The sequence below is a fragment of the Phasianus colchicus genome, chromosome 19 (genome assembly GCF_987193195.1).
Source record: "Phasianus colchicus chromosome 19, bPhaCol1.hap1.1, whole genome shotgun sequence".
In the NCBI taxonomy this organism is placed as follows: Eukaryota; Metazoa; Chordata; class Aves; order Galliformes; family Phasianidae; genus Phasianus; species Phasianus colchicus.
The window spans coordinates 7,067,687-7,091,403 of NC_143454.1; the positions used below are offsets into that span (position 1 = coordinate 7,067,687).

Genomic DNA, 23,717 nt, shown 5'->3' on the forward strand with positions numbered 1-23,717 from the left:
CTTTCAACCCAGGCCATTCTGTGATTTTGCGATTCGGTGTCAGTGGGCATAGTGGGTAGGGATGGGGTGGCGCTTGGACTTCTTAGAGGTCTTTTCCAGCCTCAGTGATGGTCTCATTCTAAGCTCTGTTCCACAGCTAAGCAGCTCTGTCTGTCTTTCCCTCCCCCCTGTGCAGATCAAGGATGGACGCTGGCATCGGACTCTCTTTTCCTTTCGGACGCAGGACACCCAGCAGCTGCCAATCGTCAACATCTACAACCTTCCCCCATCCGAGCCAGGAAAGCAATATCACCTCGAGGTCGGCCCCGTGTGCTTCCTTTGAACAATGCCATCAAACCCGGGCTCCAAGGCTTTGACCCCACTTCTGGCCTATGTCTTTACACAGGGTCTCTGCAGCAAGGACAGCTGGGCTGTATCTTTTGGGTCAACTCTTGCTCTAGCCTTTGGCTCAAGGCCTCAAACAACCCGTGATCTACTGAACTCAGCAGGTTGTTGAAAGGAGGAATACGAAGGACGTAGGGAAGCGGGTGTCAGTTGGGATGCGACCAGTGCAAAGGGATCAGGGGACGAGGTGTCGCACGCGGTTCCACACACAAAGCTTTTTCCATGACCAAAGAAGAAAACATGGAGAGAAACCTCAAGCAACTCGCAGCACGTGGTTTCCCCACCCTCCCCCCTTATTTTTTGCCTTACCTGGTTCCCGAGTTACCAAATGTTCTTCCCATTGACAAGTAATTCAGAGATGATAGGGCTTCCCTCGCAGAGCTGGGCGCCTCCTGGATGGCCGGGCTCTCCCAGGAGGAGCTGCAATGCGATGCTGGCTGCTCTGCGCACCGGAACCATTTTGATGTGCAATATTAGATGAAACAAAATATATATATATATATATATATATATAAAATATTATTTAAAGCAAAAAGAAAAAAAAAAAGGAAGGAAAAAAAAAAAAAAAGGAAAAAACTAAAGTTGCTCCTTCCATGGGTGAGTTGAACCAACGTCCCTTCTCATGTGCGTGGTGTTGGGGTGGGGGAGAGTCCCAAAGCTGAAAGGGGGGAATGGAAGGAGGAGAGGGGAAGAGATTGGTGCTACAATAGAGAGAGAGGATGGGCTCGTCTGATTTGTTTCTACCTCTCACTGTGAAATCTCTGGTGCTCTTAAAAAAGTGTGTTATTTTATATATATGATTTTATTTAAGGTTGTGAAGGTGCTACAGTGGCTTGCCACAGACCCAAAAAAAAGCCCATAGGACCACCTCTCTAGGAAGAGAGGAGGTTACTATCTACAGCTAAATCACAGAAACACCTTTAAAGGGATCTTTTCATTGCCATGGGTGCCAATCCTGCGCAACAACTCAGAGCACATCCGAAGTGCACCTTTCAGGCTACGATTTTAAAAGCAAATTTGCCTTTTGTTTGTTTGTTTGTTTGTTTTTAAATCAGCACTTCACTGCTCTGGTTGGGGAGCAGGGCTGCAGCTCACCTGCAGTGCTGTAGGGTGAAGCCTCGGGGCGCTGCATGGGGTCAGCTGCCCCACAGCTCATTTGCTATGTTGACATTGACCCACAGCCACGCATGCAGCTCTGAGCTCACGTGTAAAACCCAGCCCTGCTCCCCTTCTATCCGGGCCCCTCTGCCACATCTGAAAGCATGATGCCTTGTTTCAGAACACGGCCGGGCTCGCAGGGGTTGTGTTTTGTTAAGTTGTGTAGAAATTTAGTCTCTGTATGTAAATTTGGAGGATTTTTTTTTTTTTTTAAAGAGGATAATTATGGTAATCTTTAATTCTATATAAGGAATAATATTGATGTAATCGGAGCTGTACTGTATCAGAAATGCTTCAGTGCCTGTTTGGGGTTTTCACGTCTCCTAAGGACTATGGATTTTATTTTTTTGAGGAAAAAAAAAAAAAGAAAGAAAAAGAAAAAAGAAAATGGATGCGTGTCTCTCTTTGTGTCTTCCCTTCCTACTGCCAGCAGCCATCGACTGTGGCTCACAGGACCCATCTCACATACCTCACCCCGCTCACAGATCCTCACCCTGCTGTTCTGTGTTTGCTCCAGCCTGCAGTTACTGTTTGTTCTCATTAATGCTTTTTTTTTTCCCCCCTTCTCCTCTTTTCTTTTTTTTTTTTTTGATTTTTTTTTTTAATTTTTAATTTGGACTTTAAATAAATATTTAAAACTGAGGCAACAACATGGGACTTTTATGGGTTTTTTGTTGGGTTGGGTTTTTTTTGTTTGTTTTTTGGTTTTTTTTGGCTTTTTTCTTGGGATAAGCAGCTGTGGGTGCGAGGAGCAGTGATGCCCTATTGCTGGGGGTGAGGGTGCTGCTGAGAGCAGCCAAGGGAGCCCCAAAATCCTCCATCTCACCACCAATCAACTGATGGTGAGCCCCTACCATGGTCACCAGCACGTTCCTCATCCTCATCCCCATCCTGACACGGTGTGGGGGAAAGGGAAGGGAAGGAAACAGGAAAGGAACAGGGGAAAGGGGAAAGGAAAAGGGGGGAAGGAAAAGGGGGGGAGGAAAAGGGGGGGAGGAAAAGGGGGGGAGGAAAGGAAGGCAAGGAGAAAGGGAGAGATGAACCTTTTCAGTGCTGAACCACAAATCACACCTCAATGGCTCCAAGCTGAAACCCAAATTCTCTCTCAGGAGGATTCACAGAATAGGATCACGGAACACTGCAAGTTGGAAGGCACCCATAGGGACCGCCAAGTCCAACCCAGGGCTCCACACAGCACCGTGCAACCCTATGGCTGACAGTGGGGTCCCAACGCTCCCTGAGCTCTGGCATCGGGGCTGTGCTCACCATCCTACGGGGTGCAGCCTTTCCCAGCCCCTCCTCACCCTCCCCTGGCAGCCCCATGCTGTCCCTTGGGCCCCATCACTGTGTGCCGCCATCAGGACCCCCTCATCCTCCTCTTCTCTGGGCAGAACAAACCACAGCCCTCAGCCCCCACACACGCTGTGCCACCAGCAGTGCCAGGACGGGTGTTTGTCTGCCCCAGGCAGTGCAGGACACGGACGAACGCCTTCAGTGGCACTCACTGCCCTGCAGCACTTTGCACAAACAAACCCGCGGCACTCGGCACTCGGCCCAACACACACCCAATCGGTTATGCTTTCTGAGAACAAAAGTCCCCGGTGGTGAAATACAGCTTTTTTCACCTTTCCTGCTGGAAGAAAGCAATCTTTTGCCAGTTTAGTTCCCATCACCTGCTATTGCTTCATGCCTGAGCAAACAGCCCCACGGTTAAATAAGCGCACAGGCTGGGCTGTATATAAGTGCCAGCGTGCAGCAGCATCCAACCCACACTGCAGCCTCACCACAGCCCCAGAGTGAGCAATGCTGGCCTTCCTCATCCCCGTCCTCACCCTCACCGTGGGGTTGGTGGATGCCCGTGCCACCGACTCCCCCACCTGCGCCCCGCTCGTCCCTGCCAAAATGGACAATGCAACGGTGGACGGGGTAAGAAGTGCTGCGTTCCATCCCCCGGACCCCTCAAACCCACTGGGGTCTGTAATGCATTTGCAATCCCTGACCCTCTGCTCTGCTCTGCCGGCAGCTGCTGGGGCACTGGGTGTACATCATGGGTGCCTCCCAGTACCCCCCGCACATGGCTGAGATGAAGGAGCTGAAGTATGCGACCTACACCCTCTTCCCTGGCAGGCATGAGGACGAGTTCAATGTGACAGAAATCATGAGGCTGTAAGGATGGGATGGGATGGGATGGGATGGGATGGGATGGGATGGGATGGGATGGGATGGGATGGGATGGGATGGGGAGGGAGATGATGATGGGGAGGGAGATGATGATGGGGAGGGAGATGATGATGGGGAGGGAGATGATGATGGGGAGGGAGATGATGGGGAGGGAGATGATGGGGAGGGAGATGGGGATGGGATGCTCCCAGGCAGCGAGTCAGAGCCATCCCTAAGCTGTGGGCAGGGAACAGACAGGTGGCAGTGGTCTGGCCAGCCCATCGAGGAGGCTGCAGTACAAAGCACACCCTCTAGATGTACGTGGTGCAATTTGGGTCCTGTTTCATCTTCTGCCTCCCCAGGAATGAAACATGCGTGGTGAGGAACACCAGCAAGATCCACGTCTTTCGGCACAACTCCACGTTGGTGCACGGTAAAGCTGCTGCCCCTCCTGGCACCCATCCCCCCAAACACCACCACGCTGCCTTACGGGAACGCGGCCCCTCTGTCTTCCAGAGGAGGGGAAGGAGTTGTCCATGGCCGAGCTGATCCACAGCGACAAGGACCTGTTCATCCTGAAGCACTTGAAGGATAACCACGTGGGCCTCAGCCTGTCAGGTGAGCACGCTGCGCCAGGGAGCACCCCAAGCACACGCAGACCCTTTCATTTTCCCCTTTTTCCTGCTTTTACACCACCTTTCCTACAGCACGGACGTCCAAGGTGACCAAGGAGCAGCTGGAGGAATTCGAAGCCCAACTGCGCTGCCACGGCTTCAAGCAGGAGGAGATATTCATCACCTCCCCCAAGGTACGGCCCCGCGGGCACAGGGCTCCCCGTGGGGGCAATCAGTGCAGGAATGAGCTCTGTCCCCCCTCCCCAGGATGCCTGTCCTGCAGCTGGAGAGGAGATGGGCGAAGGCAGCACAGCCACCGCAGAGCCACAGCAGGGGTGAGCCCACATCCCCCCTGTGCTCTGCTCTGCCAGGGATGCGCCGACGAGGATTTATGTCTTCCAACAAGGACTTCACGATGCCCTTCGCAGAAGGAATTTGCTGCTTTTCTGTTCTCACGTGGACCTGGAATAAAGCTGTGTGTGACACCTGCCTGCCGTGTGCTCACCTTCATCGTGCCCACGTGTGGGATGGGGTGTGGGTGGGCAGCACCGGTGTTGGCTTTGGGCCCCATCCCTGCCCCAAACCAGACAAAATCCTGAGGATGGAGGGCTCACGGTCACCAAAACGGGCCACGGCTCAGGGAGGCAGTGATCCAACCCTTGGGTTTGCTTCCACGAGCAGCTCCAAGGCACTGCTGCATCCAAGCTGGTGGGTGTGTGGGGTGATGTGGGGGCCATGAGCAGGACAGGAGCTACAGAGCCCCATGGCCATGACCAAGAGCAGGATAAATGGGGTTACCAGACACAAAGGAAAACCTGTGAGGGGAAGCAGCTGACAGTTGGCACAGGGTGAGCCCCCAACACACTCACCCTGCTTGGGGCAGCCCCCACAGCCCTGCCAGCACCATTTTGGCTCAGACCCAGAGCTGACAGCTCCCTACACCCCACATCCCAATAAGCAGCACAGCTCCTCATTTGCAGAGCAACAACAGTGGCTGAAATGGGGAAATTTAGATCAGATTTCATCTTTCCTTGCAGGAAGTGCTTTGTCCCGCTCACCGCCTCCAGCCACTGATAGCACCGTGCTGGGCTGGCTCCCACCAGGGCCATTTCCCTGAAAAGTGCCATTGCATCACCACAGCCCTGCCACGCACAGCTGCAGGGCTGCACAAACAAACAGCCGAGGGAGCAGCGTCCATCTGTCCATCCACACGGCAGCTTCTCTCACTCCTCTCCCCCCAGCAGCCATGGCACCAGCCGGCATCTCTGCCATCCTCATCCTCACAGCTCTGCTGTCTGCAGCTGCTGCTCCCCACAAACCCACAGCACCTCCAAGCCTGGCCAACACAACAACGCCGTGGGTAAGGAGGGTCTGGGTGCAGGGGAGGGGGTGGGACCTGAACCTCTGATTGACCACCTGAGGTGAGCAATGAGTCAGCCCTGGGAGCACAGGTGAAGGCAATTCTCCTGTGCTACTGGAAGGGGTGGAGCCTGGCTGCACCTCTCCTAGACCCCATTTAAGAGCTGACTACCAGGAGGGAATGATTTCTTTTGGAGATTGCTCCTCTTGGAGTCTTCTCAGCTAAGCCCAGGATAAGGGTAAGCTTTCCATCCATTCTTCTTTAGTGTGATAACTTTCTTGTATATTTCTTAATTATAACATCTGTATATTCACTGGTTACACAAGGGGGGGCTGCAGGGGACCCCCCACCACCCTGCACCTCTCCCACAGCTGCTGGGGACGTGGCAGTACGTGGCTGGAGCTGCGCAGCTCCCCCAGCACCTCCTGGAGCTGCTGCTCATCGATCACGGCCACCTCCACGTGGAGCCCAGCGGCGGGCAGGAGCTGCTCATCACCCAGCACGTGGCAGTGTGAGGCACCCGCTTTCCATCCCCGGTCGTTTTCTCCCACCCCATTCCCTCTGCGGGTGCCCCAGCATCCCCATTCTCTGCAGGGGTGACCGATGCCTCTCCAACAACTCCACCTCCATCCACCTCGGTGCCAACGGCACGGCGCTGCTCAAGGATGGTGAGCACTGCGGGGCCGTGGCTGCGTGTGTTGGCTGGGAGGGCGTGAACTAAATCTTTATTCCAGGATGCAAGGAGCCACCTTGCTTCCTCAATCATTTCACAACCCCTCGGGAAGGGCTGTGCACATCTCAGAGCACTAAGGCTGCTCTCGCTCCCAACCCCGGCTCTGCTCTCTCAAAGCCACAACGCAGCGCATCCTGGGGGCGGTGACAAAGCTCAGCTCTGAGGACACTCTGCTCATCCAGCACCACGTGCAGAGGGAGAGGACGTATTCAGCTCTGTATCTCTATGGTATGTAAACCCCACCCTTGAGTCACCTAAAGCTGTGCACACAAAGAGCTGCCAGGTAAACCCGCAGCAGCTCCAACAGCAACCTGGGATTTTCCTGAGTCCTCTGCATAAGGATAACAGGAATGTATCAGCATCCCATTAAAATGTAAATCTCTGAGCAGAGAGGGCAAATGAAGGACAAAACCTATTTGCAAAGAACAGTGAACAGTGTGTGCTTCCTATCAATATTGTTGTGAAATCTGCCTTTTCAAGCCAACTGGGATTTTTGCATTTGCCTCCCAGTGCAGAGCAGCACCAGCGTGGGCAGAGCTGGTTGGTGCCATGCACGGCCCCATAGAGTGGCATGCCAGGTTGTGATTTATCCCTCCAAGGCAGTCTGCCAGTAGAGCTCCCCAATAGAGACCCCATAGAAATCTCCAATACAGCTCCCTTGTTGAGTCTCCCAATAGAATCCTTCAATCCCCAACAGAGACCCCTGCTACCCTTTTAAGCTGCAGAGCCATTACTTAAGGAAGTTCAAAGCCTCGTTTGGCAGACATAAACCTGCCTGAGGCATGCATCCCTCTCTGCAGCACCAGTGAGGTTTGTGCTACTGGTTACAGTTAGCATGGAGGGTTTAAAAAAAAAAAAGCAAAAAAAAAAACTGATGCTCAGGGTTGGGTGTGATGGGTGGCCCACGCTCAGCATCCATGGGAGCATGGGGATGAAATGCAGGCAGGGATGATGTGTGACAAACCCTCTGCCCTTGCAGCCCGCAATCGGATGGTGAGCAGCACGCAGCAGGAGGAGCTGGGGCAGCAGGCAGAGAGCCTGGGGCTGAGCAGAGGGGCGGTGGTGTACGCGCCGTGGAGGAAGGTGCTCCTCAGCACTGCCTTGCTTCGATGGTTTGGGGTGTTATGAGACTCTTTGTGGCCACAACCCCAGCCCTGAGCCCCCCAGACAGCAGAAGGCCCCAAAAAGGGCTCCTCCTGCTGTGGGATGGAGCCTGCCCACCTCCACACCTGCTCTCTGTAAAACAGGGCTTTTCCTTTCTATTTTCCACCCAATAACAAAATACCCACATCAGCACTACCCCTGCACAGCCCAGTCACACCAGCCTCCTACCTCACCTTTCCTGCAGGTCTCAGCTGCACCCAGTGCACCACAGTTCTCCCAGTAGAAGCCCTGCCTGGAGCTGGGAGCACAGGGAGACGGGTGGATGATGTGGGTGGATGATGCCAAATGGCAGCAGTGGGACAGCAGGGGGGTGTGGGATTCATTGGGCTGCACCTGGAGCTGTGCTCAGCTCTCACCTATCAGATGTGGGGGGCACAGAGGGGTCAGCACTGCGCAGAGCTTTGGGTGAGATGAAAAATGCTGGGAGAGGCCCTGGTGGGGGGAATCAGCACAGGTGTGGGATATCAGGGCAGAGGAACACAGAGGGTTGGGTGACCTCTGCCACGCACAGTTCCATTTATCCCTTTGTTGGTGACTGTTTTGAAGGAGCTGTGCCAACCGGGAGAGAAGGGAAGGATGGAAGAAAGGAAGGATGGAGGAGCGCAAGGCACAGCCCTGCCAAGCACCCCAACGGGGAGCCTGCAGCAATAAATGCTTTGCTCAGAGCTGTAGCACCACCCGAGCAGGACGTGCAAAAAGGAACCGAGCGCCTGGTTTATTTTGCGTGTCGTTGCCCCAGCGTTTGGGACGAGCCGTCCTGCAGCGAGCCGGGCTGCGGGGCCGGCAGTGGGTGATGGTGGGCACCGCTGGGCACGGGGTGAGCGGATCCCTGCAGGGTGATGGCTGGCCAGGAGAGGGCAATCGGCGCTCGTTCGTGAGGCTGTGCCCGGCTGCGGATCTCACCCATCCCACGGGATTTTGCTTCTCCAAAAAGGGCTCGATGTGTTATGGCGAAGTGCCGGGGCGCAGCGCGGTTTTGCTCTGTGGTTGTGGAAGCTGGAGGTTAAACAAGGCCAGGGCTGAGCTGGAAGGTAACCGAGGCTCAGCTCTCATCCAGCAATTAAGCACTAAAAATATCTCCTAAAAAAGGACGCAGAACAGCAGAGCCCTGCGCTGCCCCCCGCTGCGGCACCGGGTTTGTCCCTGCCCTGTAAGGCAGCGCTGCTCTGTTGAACCTTCACTAAAGGAAACGGGGCTGGAAGTGTTCTACGAAGCGAGATGAGCAGATCCACTCCCGGTCCCAGGGCAGGGCGCTGCCAACGCTCTGCTGCCACATCCCCATCAGCTGCACCCCTCACCCTGCTGCAGTCCGGCAGCCGAAGGGCTGGGCAGGGCAGCGGGTGCTGCCAGGGGCTCTGAGAACAGGGCCCTGAGTGACATCACGGAACGCAGCCCTCAGATTGCAAGGAGCAGCACTCGATAAGTAGATTTATGGATGAGTAAGAGCCTTGAATTGCAATTGGAGACGCAGGAACCAACCCCAGCACAGCCCCAGCTGCACACTGTTGGACACAGAGGCTGCTTGCACTACCAGCTGTGGGCTCCTGGCACTTTCAGCTCACAGGTGGTTTTTGTTTAAGACAGAAATGGAACAAAACCTCTTCTGAGAATCTCTAAAGCCTGGTTTTTTCATGGGCACAAGTGCACTGCAGAGCTCCCACGTTTTCCAGGACGCTCCTCTGAGTGCAGACACTGAACAGATGAGCAAAACGCAACAGCACACAGCTAAGCTGACAGCACCCACGTGTCCCTGACCCTTCACCATCATTAATTGTTTTTTTTTTAATCTCATTTCCACTCTTCTTTCCCTCAGGAAGAATTCTGTTCTCCCAGGTCCTTGTAGGGAAAACTGCTCCCACCATCAGCATCCTTGGTGACAATCATCCTAAGGAGGAAAAATCTGATCACAGGCAGCACCAACCCCTCATAGAGAGTCGTGGACACAAGGGGTCTCTTTGACAGACCTTTATTAGCAGACTGTTCCCTACATGAAGAATCTGAGTTAGATTTGCATTATAACAATTTGTGGTTACAGCTACAAAGACAGTTGTCATTTTGCATTGATTTTTGCATTCTGATATTCATTGTCTCATTAGGCCACACTGGTAGGAAGAAGCCACTGCAAAAATTTACCATAGATCTTAAAAAAAAAAAAAAAAAAAAATGAAAGAAAGAAAGAAAGAGGGAGGTGGGAAAAAACTCTTAATCACAGATGTGGATTGGTTGGATTCCCACGCGGCTGATGCTGACAGCACTGTCAGGGCAGAGCCTCACCTGGAAGACTCTCCATGAACCAAACTCAGCTGCTGAGCACCAACAAAACCTTTTCTGATTCCTGGCACACTTCTCCACCATGCCCCCCAAGCAGCACATGAGGAGCAGTGGCTCAGCAACAGGATCTGCTGATCCAAAACACAACTGCAGCATCTCGTGTCCGAGGGCAGATTCCCTCCCATCTCTCTGGAAAGTCACGTTTTCTTCAGTCCCCGAGTTTTCTCCCTCCTCCCCCTTCACAGATTCCCCAGGATCGCTCTCCTTCAGCCATTGTGACACCCAACATGCACAGACCTACTTTCCCAACTTCCCCCCAAACCCTCTCAGCCACGCGTGGAGGCAATTCCAAGTAAGGCGAGCCCCGCAGCGCTCCCTGCCCTCATCCCTGCTTCCTCACCAGCTCCCTTCTCTCCCATGGCTTCCTGCTACAGCATTTCTCTGGGCTGAGGTCCTCCAGCAACAACCCCACGCTGGGGAAAGGCAGCTCAGACCCCCAGGGAAGGGACGCTACCGACTTTAGTGCCTTCCCCACGACTCAGCTGTGTGATGTAAGAAAACAGATAGAGAACTTTTTAAAAGAGGAGAAATACAAGCACAGTAACAATATTTAAACAAGTCTATAAAAATAGTCTGGCATAAATCTGTTCAAATAAATACAAAATAAATATGCTTTAAGCAGTAAAACAGTGGAATGCAACGGTGGTCCATCTTGCCCAAAATGAAAAATTGGATGAGGATCTCCCAGGCCTCAGCAGCCAGATCCTATCCACTAAAGTAGCCCATAACACAGAGAAATTTTAAAGCCATCTCTTTCCCTTAGCCCTATGAAAAGCACCCTTTGAAAGGAAAAGCAAGCGTGTTTTCAGGACTGAACTGACGTCTCCCAGTGACAACCAGCCCTTCCCTTGCAGCCCTCCCCATGGCAGACAGACTCCTGGCTTGGGGACTCCATCCTGCTAATGCAAACCTGAACATCAAACTACAAAGAGGTCTAAAGAGATAGGTAGCAGCATAGGCATGGGGCTTGGAAAGGTCCATCAGGCACCGGGCAGAATGGAATTCAGAGGTCCATGCAGTGCTGCACAGGGGCTCTCGTGTCGTGCTGGGAGCACAGCTGCACAGGAGCTGTGGAATAGTTGTTTATTCATTGAAGCCATGCATCGAGGTGCCAGTCCACCCAGGGCTCTCCAGCCTTCCCCTTTCCAAGCTCCTGCTGAGTATAAGACAAGCCAGTCTGGCATGCAAAGGATACAGGCATGCAGGCTCTAGGCTGCTGCTTCTGTTAGTAAGTGCATCTTGTTAGTGGATTTATGAGACAAACTTAAATCTATAAAAAATAAATAATCCTAATCCTTCATCAGGCTGGCCTAAGTAACATTCAGCCTGACTGGATAAACCACTGCCCACCAGCCCTCAAAATCAGAATAGTTCAAAAAAAATCACTTTTCATGTCAAGTCTTGGAAGCAGAACATGAATATCTCCTACCCAAAGGAATATATGTAAACATAATGACAAGCCTGGTGTGGCAGCAGCTCCTCCACAAGGTTTGTACAAATCTGAACAATAGGTAGGAAGTTAACAACTGAATGGAAAAAGAAGCTCTTCCAGCAAGTCAGAAGGTGCTCATCTGCAGGCAAACAGCTCTGTACACAAATATGCTGAAAGCAGACTGTTCCCCAAATCTTTGCTACTTTGCCATACTGCTGGCAACTGACCTCAAAGAAACAAATGCCTTAAGACTGGGACAGGAGTTCAGCTCCCAGCCTCCCAAAAGGCCCAACAAAAAGGACCATGTGATGGTTTCTGTAGAGCTCTGAGTAGCAAGATGGCAAAGGACACCAGATCCTCCCCTCCCCTTCCTGACTCACAAACTATCTGAGATTTCACAGCTTTGCTTAGTCAGCTTAGTGTCGACACATTCACAGAATGAGAGATGACAGCACGTCTTGGGATCGCACCCCAAGATTTCAGAGTTCCAAGTCCTCGGCATCTCCTGGTCACCGTGACTGCACGCCCAGCGTCATCTTCAAGTTCTCATAAACCACGTAGCTGATGCTGACGGCTGGGATCACCTTCATGAAGTTTGGGGCCAGCCCACGGTAAAGGCCAAAAGCTCCCTCAGTCTTCAGAATGTGTTTGAACAGTCCCCGCATCGTCACCTCGGGAGCACCCTCCACAGAAGCTGCAACGCAAAGAGCTGCAATAAATAATGCAACCTATGCCACAAAAACACGAGGCCAACACCTGGCTCAAAGGGCAGTTCTGAACCACGCGCTTCCCACGGATGTTCACAGACCAAAGGTGCTCTAAGGAGAACATCTAACTTGTCAGAGAGCCATGGTTGTGCTGTACATCACAGCCATCTTCCCAAACTGCCCTGCAGATGCCATTAGCCCAAACTCTTGATTGAGGAAAACAGAACTACTCTGTCCCAGAAACATTTGACTCCAGAGGACAGCACAAAGTCCACTGTCCAGCGTGGCACACAGCCTACTGCTCGGCTGCACGGCCAGTTAAGGCTGTTGTTGTAATGTTTGCACCAGAGGACCTTTACCCTGCTCAGAGACCGTGGCAGGAGTGCACACACTACACAGAGTTCCCCGAAGTTCTCACCTTGGGCCTGCATGCGTGTCCTCACAAGAGCCAAGGGGTAACTGGCAAGCTGTCCGCAGGTGCTGGATATGGTGCCACAAGCCAAGAGGACAAAGACTCCAGGGTCAGCACTGTTGACGGCATAGCGCTGCAACCAGGCATTTTTTAGTGTCTGGAGGGAACAAGCTGGATGTTAGCAGTGAAGATGCAATCAAAAGAACAACAAGTTACATAAAAGATCTAGCACAAAGGCCCAGGGAGGTACATGCAATATCAGCCAGGCTTCTCAGATCTTTTTGAGTTGCTGCCACTTTAGGGGTCTGGGAGAATGAAAACCTTTAATTTTCTGCTGCAACTCTCTCAAAAAAGAAACACGGCATCAAGCATGATGCCAATTATGAAAGGAAAATCATCTGTGCCCCTTAAGGCTGATCAGAAGAGCTTTGATAAGTTACTTAAACTCCTGTAGTAACCGACTGGTCTGACTGATAAAGCTATACAAGCAGCACAGCCCTACGGAAGCATTAACAGCTCCATACCTCATACACTGCCAGGTCAATACCAGCATACGGAATGATTCCTAGCATGTTGGGAATGTAGCCTTTGTAGAAGGCAGCCATTCCTTCCTTGGAAAGGATGTTTTTGGCACAATCCAACATGCCCGAATACTGTCCTGTCTTTCTCAGAGCCATCCGTGTTTTCAGAACCTAGAAGACAAGAATGAATGCCATTAACATCTACAGGAGAATCAAGAGGAGAACAGATGCAATTCTTAAGAGCCAGGACGGTCAGGACTGCAGCGGGTGTCATGTGAGCAGCATGACTTGGTATCAGCTTGCTTAACGAGTTCTCAGAAATACGGGCAGAACATCAGCTCTCATCCTGGCACCCTCCCATGACCCTCCAGGGGCTGCACTGTCAGTGGTCTCACCTCCATCGGATAGATGCTGCTCTGTGCAATGGCCCCAGCCAGAGAGCCAGCTAACAGCCGCTCGTGAATCCTCAGCATTTCCTGGTCAGTACCAATGAACCGCTTGATCTGTGGAAAACAAGGCAGACAGACATTGAGCTTCACTGGCTTTACCTCAGCCACTCTTTTCAGCTTGTCCTTCAGCAGCCCCCACTGCGGTCAGATTCCTCCCAAGCTCTTTCACTTACCTGCTCATAAGCCATGAACTTGATGGCAGATTCTGGTGCAATCTTCAGCACGTTGATGCCATTCCCTCGCCACAGTGACCTTGTTCCACCCTCTCGAATCATTTGAGTAAAACCACCAATGATACACATGTTGTTACTGCGGGAGGCATGAACCTGGGAGAGAGAGAGAGTGAATTTGGATTAGTTCCAGTCCTGATTACGACAGTGTTACGTTCTTCTGTAATCCAGGGACAAAAGGGCACTTTTTTTATTTACCCAGAGCTTTGCCAAGGCTTTAATCCCTTCTCAATAACTTCTACAATAGAAAAGCAAGCTTCTCTTCCTTTTTGTGAGGTCCAATGTTAACTAACGGATCTAATCAATATACTCCTCTGAAATGGGGGGAAAGGTTAAGCAGCCATCTCCCATACCTAGCATAGGGCCAGCTATACAGAACAGACTTCTCAGATGACTCAAGAGCAGGTACAGTGAAAAGGCAAACTAAAACTAGGTTTTTGTAACTCCTTTGTAACACACAGTACCTGCATGAACACCAGCTCTGTCAGTTCACCACCACAACCACTCAACACCCAAAACTTGAACCTGTTTCACAAAAATCCAATTCATTCAGTGCTCTGAACCACAAAACTCTCCAATTATTGACAGTTTTCGCATGCCTACCTCTCAAAAGCTTCTATCTTTTCTAGTCAATGAAGGACAATGTGTTGACATGACTTTGACCATTAAAATTATCCAAGAAGACTTCCAAAATACCAATATAGGAGCTACATGATTGACCCTAGCCAAAGTGCTATATCAAGTTAATGAATGTGATCACCTCCTAGATATCACTTTGGCAAGTAAATTAAGGGGATCAGCTTTCAGGCTATTCAAACAAACTGGAACTGTTCCATCATACCTGCATGAGGACTTTCAAGCGATCCAAGGGAGCTGTACAGGTTCTGGACACGGCACCTGCACCTCCACCTGCAACCAGATGTCTCCACCACATCCCTGTCTGCCTCTCTTCCACTGTGAACTCATCAGGGACAGTCAAATTCTCTCCCACATCAAAGATCTGCAAAAGAACAGAAGATGTTGAGAATTGTCTCATCAGCTAGCAAAACTGCCACAGTTTTACCTCTCTTTATCAGCACTAAGTATTGGAATAAGCTTCTCCAGTACTTCGTGACAGCAGCTTATCTGTAACCATTAACAGCTGTGTCTGGCTGCTGGGACTGCCAGTGCTACACCACCTCACCAAAGTTTAGCAGATTTGTTTGGGAAGCTGGGAACTGCTGAACATTTGTCTTCATTAAGACACTGTGGATCACAGTAATGAATAGAATGATTAACTGTATCTATAAAATTTAAAAAAGATCAACTGTACTTAACTGTACAAGGACACAGCTGGGCCTCACTGGAACCTTCAGAGCTTGCAGCCAATTTTATCTCATTACATGCTATTTGCACACACTGAAATATCACCAGGAAGGACGGCTGCCTGTCAAGTCAATTTCCAGTCTTAACAGGTTCCAAGCTGGCAGGATCTGGCCGCTGGTACAAGCTCTCAGATGCACAAGCCAAGTGAACATACATCTTCTTGCAGAATGTACAGTTGTTATCACCTGTGCCAGAGGCTTCAGAAGCAGTGCCAGTGATGGGTGGCACGATAAAGGGACAGGACAGGAAGCAATTGGGCTTCAAGGGCTACAAAGCAGCTACTGAACCATGAAGAAAATGATAGAGACTGCTGATAGCAGCTCCCTGGGGTTATGGCTTTCACTGAAAACCTGGGGAAAAGACCATGAGCTGTTGTGGAGGAACCTACCGTGGAGTGCTTCCAGTACAGGATGATTTCAGGAATGTTCTCCACTGGGTGCAGCAGGTGATAATCTCGCCACTCGTTCCAGTCAATTGTCATCGTCCCATTCTTATCCATGCTAAAAAATTTATCATTAGTGAGTACAGACTCCACTGGGTGACAAATTTCTCCCCCCCTCCCTTTGATTATTCAGACCTACACCAAAAAGCTTTGCAAAGCAACTACTGGAAGAGACACAAGACAAAGCCAAGAAATCTTCTCCACACCAAATATTGCAGAGAGATGGACCTGGTCTCCCTCTTTCTCTCCCTTATTTCCCCTTTAACTGCACCACAGGAGTTGCTGCACCCCCTCCTATCAAGGTTAGGCCAACTAGTTTCCCAACTGAAGGGAAAAAAATACTTACTACGTGACAGGACCCCAGAAGTGTCCCGTCCTTATTCTGACACACAGGCAAACAGACAGAGGGAGGGTTGCAGAGGAAAGAAAGAGGAAAAAAACAGCACAAATAAGTGGTTGTTAACATGTTAGTGCCACATGCAAAACGCACTCAGCATTTCCAAAGGGCACATTCCCTCTTCAAAGCAGCAAGCACAGGGCAACAGGACAGTCAGACAGGAACAAATGCCATCAGCTCAGGTGCAAGCCCTTCCCCACAAAAGGCCAGCAAGGCAAGACATTCTTACAGCAACTCTCCACAACAAATTACAGCATTAAAAGTGTTATTTAATCGGAAAAAAATCAAAATGAAGAGTAACAGGCAAAAGGAAGAAGCTGAAGTCTCCAGAAAGTGGATACAGGGTAGAAAAGACGAGAAACGTTCCCTGTCCCCACACTTCCTTCTCTCAACCTGAAGATCTTTTCAGAAAGTCACAACAACCAGCTGAACCCTCACCTCTTCAGTATTTTTTCAGCCTGCTGTTCAGAAATCTTAACTCCCAGGTCCCGAAGAGACTGTACGATCTCCTGGGCATCAATACGGCCTGCAGAGAGAAGGAACTGAGCTCAAGTATCTGTATGACAAGTTGAAGCAAGCAATAGTCTGTCTGCGAGCAAGAGAAAGGTGCTTACCATCATTCTTCTTATCCAAGCTCTTGAAGACCAGCCTTAGCTTCTTTTCATGATCCTGGAGATAGTGAACAAACTCCTCAAAGTCCAGCTGTCCATCTAGGTCCTTGTCTCCAGCCTTCACAATTTTCTGTTCAGGAGACAACCAAAAAACATCAGTTCCTTTGTTCATTCTGATGATCTGCCCCTTCTTCCACCGTAATTAAATTTCCTAAATCGCTTTGGCTTTCCTCCCCTCACAAAGCAATGGACAATTATGAAAATTCCTCCAAGAAATTTGAGGAAAGCAGAAGAGTAGAAAGGCCACCTGATTCCAGGCAAGCCTTCCAAAGTTAGCCAAATGTGATGCCTCATGCTTTTACTGGGGATACTCTGCAACTATCGAGTATCTAATCTCAGTCCTCTATCTTGATTAACACCTCACATGACATAATTTGAGAGCCTCCTTAGGGTCTAAGCATGAGGCAACAAGATTTGCATAGAAAATTAACTGCCAAAGTTGAAGCAATAAAAAATAAGCCTGAACAGGAGAAGGAATGTCATGCCTAATACGATCCCTAGAGAAGTATGCTACCCCTGGCAAGAACCAACTCCAACCAGAAAAAGCCTGTCCAGCCCCAGTGGACACAGCAAAGATAAAAACCCCTATGAACTGGTTTAGGCACCCTGGAGCTACGTGCTTTAATTATACAGGTTTCCATGAGATGCATATAGAACAAGAGAAGGTTCTCGGTAGGACAAAGCCAACATCAAGACTAGCTTGTGTCAGACAGCTAGGGACGAGGTACCGACAAATTAACTCATTCCAGCATGGGGCAATGGCAGATGAACTGAGCTATCTCAGGGCACGTGGCTACTTGTTGACAGCAGAGGTGATCTCCAGGCTGCAAGAATGCAGCTCAGGGAGTTCCCATTTCCCTGCTTGTTTGGTCACTTGCCCTTGACAGCCTACAAGTCTTTTTCAACACGAGTCAGGGAGTGACACTACGAGAGGTGTGACTCAGAGCACTTCATCACCGATGTTTTGGTTGTAATTCTTGTAACATTCAGGTGTGCAGCAGGCTGTCACAGAGGCTTCAAACCAAGGCCAGCCCTCTGATCACCAGTATTTTGTTCAAGGTTGCTCAGGTTTATCTATTACCTCTGAAGCTTACAGTGGCATTTCCTCAGCCCAAGGACACTGGTTTCCTTCATTAGCCTTAAGCCTGTATTTCAATGCTGTTTTCAATGGTTTCAATCCTAAATGCTTCACCATTCAAAATCTATCTTCCTCTCACCCCATCACATCCTGTCCTTTCAGCCCTAATGCTATGAGGATTAGTTCTAACCATCTTACGAGCCTTAAATAAGAAAGCACCATCCCAGCTGTGCTGACCTTTGAGGTGTGCCCAGTATTCTTAATCTGCCATTTATCATATGACTGTTGTAAAGTTCAGACACGGCCCCACATCTACCTTGTGGACTAAAGATAGAGCAGCACCTCTCACATGTCAGCGGGTTGGCATCCAACAGCTGAATCAGGGCTTCCCTCTCACTGGCAACCCCCAGCAGCTGACAGTCACAAATAATTCAGAGGCATTTGCTGCAGGAGAGATGTGACTGTGCAACTCTCTGCTCTACCTCTCTGCTTCCCCAGCAGCAGCAATGTGCAATGAGTGATCAGAGACTGCACACTGCCACTGCTGCCCAGGGCAGGAAATACACTGCCCCTGTAGAGCACCGACCTGCAAGGGGTCTTGTATATGTGTAAAGGACAAGAATGCCAAGAGAGGCGAACAGACCTCAGCCCACAGCTCCTGGATTTAACAGCAAGGATGACATCTCAGCATAGCAATCAGCTTGCTGGCAGTGGTGCTCACTGCAGGTGTTTCTGTCTGCCTGCACTATGCACGCCCTGCAGCACACACGGGACCCCACATATCTAAAAGCCCCACACATCTAAAAGCCCTACACGTCTCCATTTGTGCACCCACACAAAGGCCAGCCAGCTCAGCAGCTCAGCCTCAGCTCCTGTGCTCCTGGGAAACGGTGTGCAGGGATGGAGCAGAGCACAGGGCAGAGCACAGGGCAGAGCACAGAGCAGAGCACAGAGCAGAGCACAGGGCAGAGCACAGGGCAGAGCACAGGGCAGAGCAGGCCCACACAGATGCTGTAAGAGGGAAAGGAGAGGCTCTTGCACAAGCTCCCAGCAGCACACCCTGCACAGCGCCAGCAACACGTGGCTGCTGCAGACGCCACTCATCTCGTCACAGGGCAGGCAGCGTGCGGGGGAGGAAAAGGAAGAGGATATGAAGCCTTCAGCGTGAGCAAAGGGTTCGGAAAACCCCTTTTTCTCTATTTAAACTGCATCAGGTCGATTGGTTTAAACGGTGGGCTCCTCTCGGATTGGAATCAAAAGAACCGAAATGAGGTGTGCTTTCACAGCAGTCCCCCACCAAGCGGCACGCAGCCCCAAATCCAATGCAGCCCCAAATCCAACGCAGCCCCAAATCCAACGCAGCCCCAAGGCGCTCACCGCTCTCCAAACAGCCCAGGGGCTCAGCCCCGCTCCCCCTACAGCCATACCTGCTTCCACTGGCGGTATGTGGAGAACTCCTGGGATGGGATGAAGAGGCTGAGGCGGAAGATAGACTTGAGCTCGGCCGGCAGCCCCTTCGACTCGAAGTACTCAAACTCTGCCTGTGACTGCCCCAGCACCGGCACATAGAGACAGAGGCAGAGCATCTTCCTGTGCCCCACACTCGGCTGCGCTGCTCGGACGGGCCGGGAAGGTCGCAATGCCGAGAGACTCGCGGAGTTAATTTCAGTGCGTGGTGGGAAGGAAATGCCGGCGTGTCTCATGACACATGCCTATGAGCTCCCCGGCTCCAGTGGGATTGGCTGCTCAAGCCCTGCCCTTCTACTTAAAAGGGAAGCGGTAGCAGCCACGGCCCTCCCCGATGGAGAGGGCTGCCAGCAGCCTCTCACGAGGCCTCCCAGCACTGGCACCGGGCTCCCAGTAACTCCTGGTGCCCCTGGAGCTGGCCCTGCCGGCTGCCTGTCTCACCCCCCGCCTGCTGCTCTGCAGGGCCTGGCCTTGGGCACTGCCTCTCCCTCCCTCGTGAGACACGAGAGGTTTCGCTACCTTCCTCCTCCTGAATTCCCAGGAACGTCCGGCTTAAGGAAAAGCTCTGGAATCCCACATTTACAGAGGTTACTGTGCCAGAACTGAGTGGTGTTGCTGAGAGGATTGCCATCAAACAGGCTGTGCCCAGAGCTCCAGCACAGCCCCAGCTGCTCCCAGCCCAGCCTCCACGGCAGCTGCAGCCCCCCACCTGTCCTTCGTCCTCTCCCAATGACAACTAAGCACTGTGGTTGCTTATGGCCCGGGCAGAACTACCTTTTCCAGTTCCTGCCACTGTGGATGTAACCACTGTGCCAGCAGCTTTCTGGGCTTCACGGATAACAACTCTGGCCAAGGAAGGAGCGTGGCACATGCATCACTTTGTGTAATTACAGGCTTTGGAGCACATAGTGGAACTCAGCGTACAGGACAGCACCCAGCTCTGGGCTGAAAGTACCAAAGGGTGCCGAGCTGCAACTGCCAACATAAGCCATACAACGAAGCTCGAGCTTTGGTGTTTGCCAGAGGAGCTATGACACGGGGAAGACCCAAGAGCACACAGCCATTAGCCAGCTTCCTAACACTACAATGCCATCTGCACCCGAGGTAACACAGCATGTCTATCAAACTGGTTCCAGCCAGCCCTGCTAACTGCTCTCCCGACCGCTGCGGCATCATCCCGTGTTTGCTCTGCTCAAACAGCGCCGACCAGCACAAAGTCCAGCAGGCGCTCCTCCTCGGACCTCGGTGCACTGGGGTTGCTGTGTCCATGCAGGGTATTTTGTCCTTTAGGAGTAAAGAAAGCTGAGGTCTGTAACAAGCTGCTCGTGGAGCTGTGCAGCACTGACTTGAAGTGGGAATGTTCAAGCAGAGGGGTTATTTTAAGGCTTACTAAATGGGGTGCCTCAGCAGGGTGCCGTTGGGAGCCGTGACCTGTGAAGGCTTCCCATGCCCTTCTGGCACCTCACCTGCCACCGTGTTACCTAACAAGGCTTAACCTGCTCCTGCTGACGTCCCCGCACGGCAATGGGATCTTCTCAGGCTGCAGATCCTCTTAGGGATCAGCTGCAACAGCTCACTGCACGCCAACCCACAGCGTCCACCCACTACTCCAATGCTATGGATGGGAACGGACAAAATCAAAGCCTTCAGCACCCAGAGCAGCCCCCCGCCCCACGTGCGGGTGCCGAAGGAACAAATATAACTGAGATTTGCCCACCCAGCCTCAAGATCTTCCGTGCTCCTACCCACGAGTTGCCAAGCATCACTATTTGAGCTGCTCGGCAGCTCGGTTGCTATGCCAACATGATGCAGATTTTCCTAATAAACTCCATCTCTAGTTGGCAGTGAGAACAAAAGGCAGAATCTGCACATTTTAGGGAAGAAAGCCTACTGCCTACGTCACAGGAAAGGAGAGAGGTAATGATGTTAAGAAAGCTGATTTACACAGGGTATTAATTACAGGAGAGGGAGCTAAGAAGGAGAGATGGATTACGAGTGAAGTTTATACCAGCAATTCAGGTTATAATGATGAAAGGAATTTTAAAAAGCATTAGCAGGTTTTTAGGTTTCGTCAAAAATAATAATCATAATAATCCTGGTAAACCTGGAAGTACCCAAAGCCAGACATGGCCAGGGCCCAGCATGTGCACAGCCCCGGAGCCTCATGCCCAGGTCCTGCGGGTGGCGGTGGATGGGATGCAGCCTCACCAGTGCCTCCAGCTGCAGGGAGAGCCAAACGCACACCTTCTATGGGATGATCACTCTTCTTGCTGTCAGGGACCCTGCAAACTCATTGTCCATTTTATTCATAGGATTTGGCTCTCGTTTAAGTATTGCATGAGTTATGACACCCCGCTGTTCCAATGCTGGCCTTTCCTAGTCATTTCTACTCTTTTAGGCATCTGCTTCATCATTGCTGAACTACATCAGCTCCAGAAGGTACCTCCCGAAGATGGGAGGATGCAGCCATACAAGGATGCTGTTTAATTTTGAATTTACTCTGCTAAAAAAAAAAGTCTCTAAAAATACCAAGTGCCAGCACGCGTCACAGTCACATAGCTCACATCTTCCCCTGGAGGCAGAGCAGCCTGCTGGGTAGGTGCACCTATGCTGGAAGTTTCTGCTGGTCCTGCTGACTTGGTGTTTGTCATTTCTGGAGGCTAGCTTATAATTAATTGTCCAGTACAGAAGGTTCTCACATATCACAAAGACACGTTTTGTGTAGGAAGAAGAGGAGTTAATCATTGAAGAGACCCCAGCAGAGCACAGAGCGGCGGTCAGCCGAGCCCATGGGAGGGGAAGGGTACAGACAGGAAGGGCAGACCCACAACGTCAGAACGTGCTGTAAAGGTGAGCAGGAGAGGTGAGCTGTGCAGTGACAACACACAGATCCAAAGTTACAAGTCCAGCTGGTGACATCAGGGCCAGGCCATCCCTGTCCTGTGCACACACACCCAGAGCCAACACGGGACATTTTCAATCAGCATTTTCTTCTGTGTTCATGGGAACTACTGCGTGCCAGAACCGTTACCTGCAGGAGGAGCACAGCTGAGTCACCCTGAGCAGAAGGACTGGGATGAAGCCTCCCCAGCCAGGTCTATCATACATACGTTGCTTGCAGTATCAGGCAGTGCTCGGGATGATTCAGCAGACACCTACAGCAGCTCGGACAGCACAAGGTGGCATCCAGCTAACTTATCCCAAGGTCATGGCGTTCCACGGCAGAACAGAAGCCACGAGTCCCCAGTTTCCTTACACATCACATAGCGTTGGTTGCTCACACAGTGAGTTATCATCTATCCCTTATGCTGTTCTGGACTTTTTGCAATGCTTCTTGATGGGCAATCAGAGCACAGATATATCATCAAGCCTCACAAGTTACTGGCTGTCAGCTGAGCCACGGCGACAGGATGCAGCATTAGCTGGTCTGCAGAGCAAGGTAAACCAGATCTGCATAATCCTCAGCAGAAGAGCTTTACTCAGTGTTTCACTTCACAATCAGGGCAGGCTAAAATTACACAGCCACAACCTCCCAGCAGATGGGCAGTTACTTCCTAAGCTGCAATAACTCCATTTTATCACATCCTTATCCCCCAGCTATTTCTGCATTAGCCAATTTTAGGGTTCCTATACAGCAAAGCTTCTCAGGGTCATACAGGCAAGAGATCAGTATCAACTCCCTCCCCGTGTCAGAGAGCTCCATTTGCAGGTGCAAACAGATGGGCTCTCCCGGACTGAAGGAGCATTGTTCCCTCAGAAGGGAACTGAGATCTGCAGCCCTGCTCCTTCAACACGGCCTCCTTCAGTCCTGAGCCTCTGTCCTTCTTCAACCTCGGCACACAAAAGTCCTCTCCTTCTCTAAGTGCACATTCCAGGTTCTGGAGGAGATGCGCGGTGCCAGCTGCTATCAGTAGGGCTGAAGGCAGAAGTCCCTGCAGATGTTTCAGCCCGATTCAGGCAGGGAGTGGCTTCTGCTCTGCAGAACGGAGATGCCACCCTGCTGCTTCCCTCTGAAACATCAGCAAAAGGCATTAAGCCCTACTGCAACCTGACCCTGTTCATTCCCTATTTCACAGAGCAATCCCACAGCAGCAGCACTGATTCCCTGCCCGAGCAGATGCATCCTGCAGTCACTCCACTGCGTGCTGCAGCCCTCCTAGCTGCACAGGGGACATCGCCCAGCCCCTCCCCAATAATCTCAGCTCACACCCTTGGTCACAACCCGCATGAAGTCAGAGCTGACTGCATCATCCTCAGGAGACACAGACAGTGCTCCCTCCCTCTCGAGGATAACCTGGAGCTGCCAGCACCGTACTACGCGGCCAGCAGAGAACTGAGCTGCTTTTGTTCACCTCCCCCCAGACAAAGCCTTACTGGTTATGCTCTGCCAACTGCACGCACCCACCACGTCCCCACCCCGGGAAGTTCCCATCCTCACACAGATTTAGGTCTCTTCCTTATGCCACTCACTCCCATGGGACAGCCATTGCCATCTGCAGGTTGTGCCATTCCAGCCATACACCAAGTACTAGTTTGCTCCTAATAACACTAGTTCCTTATGGAGCCGTGGGGAGTGCCAAATGACCAGGAATTGACCAGGAGATTTAGGATCTGCTGGACTCCCCACTAGCCTCTGGTGCAG

General features: G+C 51.4%; 4 protein-coding genes across 14 annotated transcripts in view; 3 read left to right on the forward strand and 1 right to left on the reverse strand.

The window, feature by feature from the left end:
- Window positions 1-2,169, forward strand: part of COL27A1 (collagen type XXVII alpha 1 chain) — a 160,773-nt gene extending 158,604 nt beyond the window's left edge. For 2 of the 4 annotated variants that reach the window (XM_090121119.1, XM_090121120.1), the window contains exons 63-64: window positions 176-298; window positions 386-2,169. In XM_090121119.1, coding sequence (XP_089977245.1) covers window positions 176-298; window positions 386-496 — 234 coding nt within the window. In that variant the 3' untranslated portion in view covers window positions 497-2,169. The remainder of the gene's footprint in view (window positions 1-175; window positions 299-385) is intronic. The other 2 variants (XM_090121121.1, XM_090121123.1) reach the window with 1 other exon arrangement.
- The window catches only part of SLC25A25 (solute carrier family 25 member 25), a 103,508-nt gene that overhangs the window by 70,282 nt on the left and 9,509 nt on the right, over window positions 1-23,717 (reverse strand). For 2 of the 7 annotated variants that reach the window (XM_090121125.1, XM_090121127.1), the window contains exons 2-11: window positions 16,474-16,600; window positions 16,298-16,385; window positions 15,809-15,844; window positions 15,409-15,520; window positions 14,497-14,655; window positions 13,599-13,751; window positions 13,372-13,479; window positions 12,980-13,147; window positions 12,462-12,612; window positions 9,524-12,030 (exon numbers count right to left, since the gene is read on the reverse strand). In XM_090121125.1, the coding sequence (XP_089977251.1) occupies window positions 11,846-12,030; window positions 12,462-12,612; window positions 12,980-13,147; window positions 13,372-13,479; window positions 13,599-13,751; window positions 14,497-14,655; window positions 15,409-15,520; window positions 15,809-15,844; window positions 16,298-16,385; window positions 16,474-16,600 (1,287 nt within the window). In that variant the 3' untranslated portion in view covers window positions 9,524-11,845. Of the gene's footprint in view, window positions 1-9,523; window positions 12,031-12,461; window positions 12,613-12,979; window positions 13,148-13,371; window positions 13,480-13,598; window positions 13,752-14,496; window positions 14,656-15,408; window positions 15,521-15,808; window positions 15,845-16,297; window positions 16,386-16,473; window positions 16,601-19,035; window positions 19,441-23,717 lie in introns of those variants that run through there. The other 5 variants (XM_031601598.2, XM_090121128.1, XR_016458768.1 and 2 more) reach the window with 4 other exon arrangements.
- LOC116234086 (alpha-1-acid glycoprotein-like) lies at window positions 3,290-4,805 on the forward strand. The gene is made up of 6 exons (XM_031601418.2): window positions 3,290-3,468; window positions 3,566-3,708; window positions 4,065-4,135; window positions 4,219-4,320; window positions 4,410-4,510; window positions 4,584-4,805. The coding sequence occupies exons 1-6, from the start codon at window positions 3,346-3,348 to the stop codon at window positions 4,653-4,655; spliced, it is 612 nt and encodes a 203-aa protein (XP_031457278.1). The 5' UTR covers window positions 3,290-3,345; the 3' UTR covers window positions 4,656-4,805.
- Window positions 5,348-8,480, forward strand: LOC116234192 (alpha-1-acid glycoprotein 1-like). Of its 2 annotated transcripts, XM_090121138.1 has the most exons (6): window positions 5,393-5,676; window positions 6,048-6,187; window positions 6,271-6,344; window positions 6,527-6,637; window positions 7,389-7,492; window positions 8,120-8,275. In XM_090121138.1, the coding sequence occupies exons 1-6, from the start codon at window positions 5,563-5,565 to the stop codon at window positions 8,222-8,224; spliced, it is 648 nt and encodes a 215-aa protein (XP_089977264.1). In that variant the 5' UTR covers window positions 5,393-5,562; the 3' UTR covers window positions 8,225-8,275. The 2 variants fall into 2 exon arrangements, with proteins under 2 accessions (XP_089977263.1, XP_089977264.1); XM_090121137.1 differs by lacking the exon at window positions 7,389-7,492 and having other exon boundaries at window positions 5,348-5,676; window positions 8,120-8,480.

Bases quoted from the DNA above. Each gene is read 5' to 3' on its own strand.
- LOC116234086 (XM_031601418.2), top strand. From the start codon at position 3,346: ATGCTGGCCTTCCTCATCCCCGTCCTCACCCTCACCGTGGGGTTGGTG. The intron at 3,469-3,565 runs GTAAGAAGTGCT...CTCTGCCGGCAG, and splicing joins ACAATGCAACGGTGGACGGG to CTGCTGGGGCACTGGGTGTA. The intron at 4,511-4,583 runs GTACGGCCCCGC...CCCCCTCCCCAG, and splicing joins TATTCATCACCTCCCCCAAG to GATGCCTGTCCTGCAGCTGG.
- LOC116234192 (XM_090121137.1), top strand. From the start codon at position 5,563: ATGGCACCAGCCGGCATCTCTGCCATCCTCATCCTCACAGCTCTGCTG. The intron at 5,677-6,047 runs GTAAGGAGGGTC...CCTCTCCCACAG, and splicing joins CCAACACAACAACGCCGTGG to CTGCTGGGGACGTGGCAGTA. The intron at 6,345-6,526 runs GTGAGCACTGCG...GCTCTCTCAAAG, and splicing joins CACGGCGCTGCTCAAGGATG to CCACAACGCAGCGCATCCTG.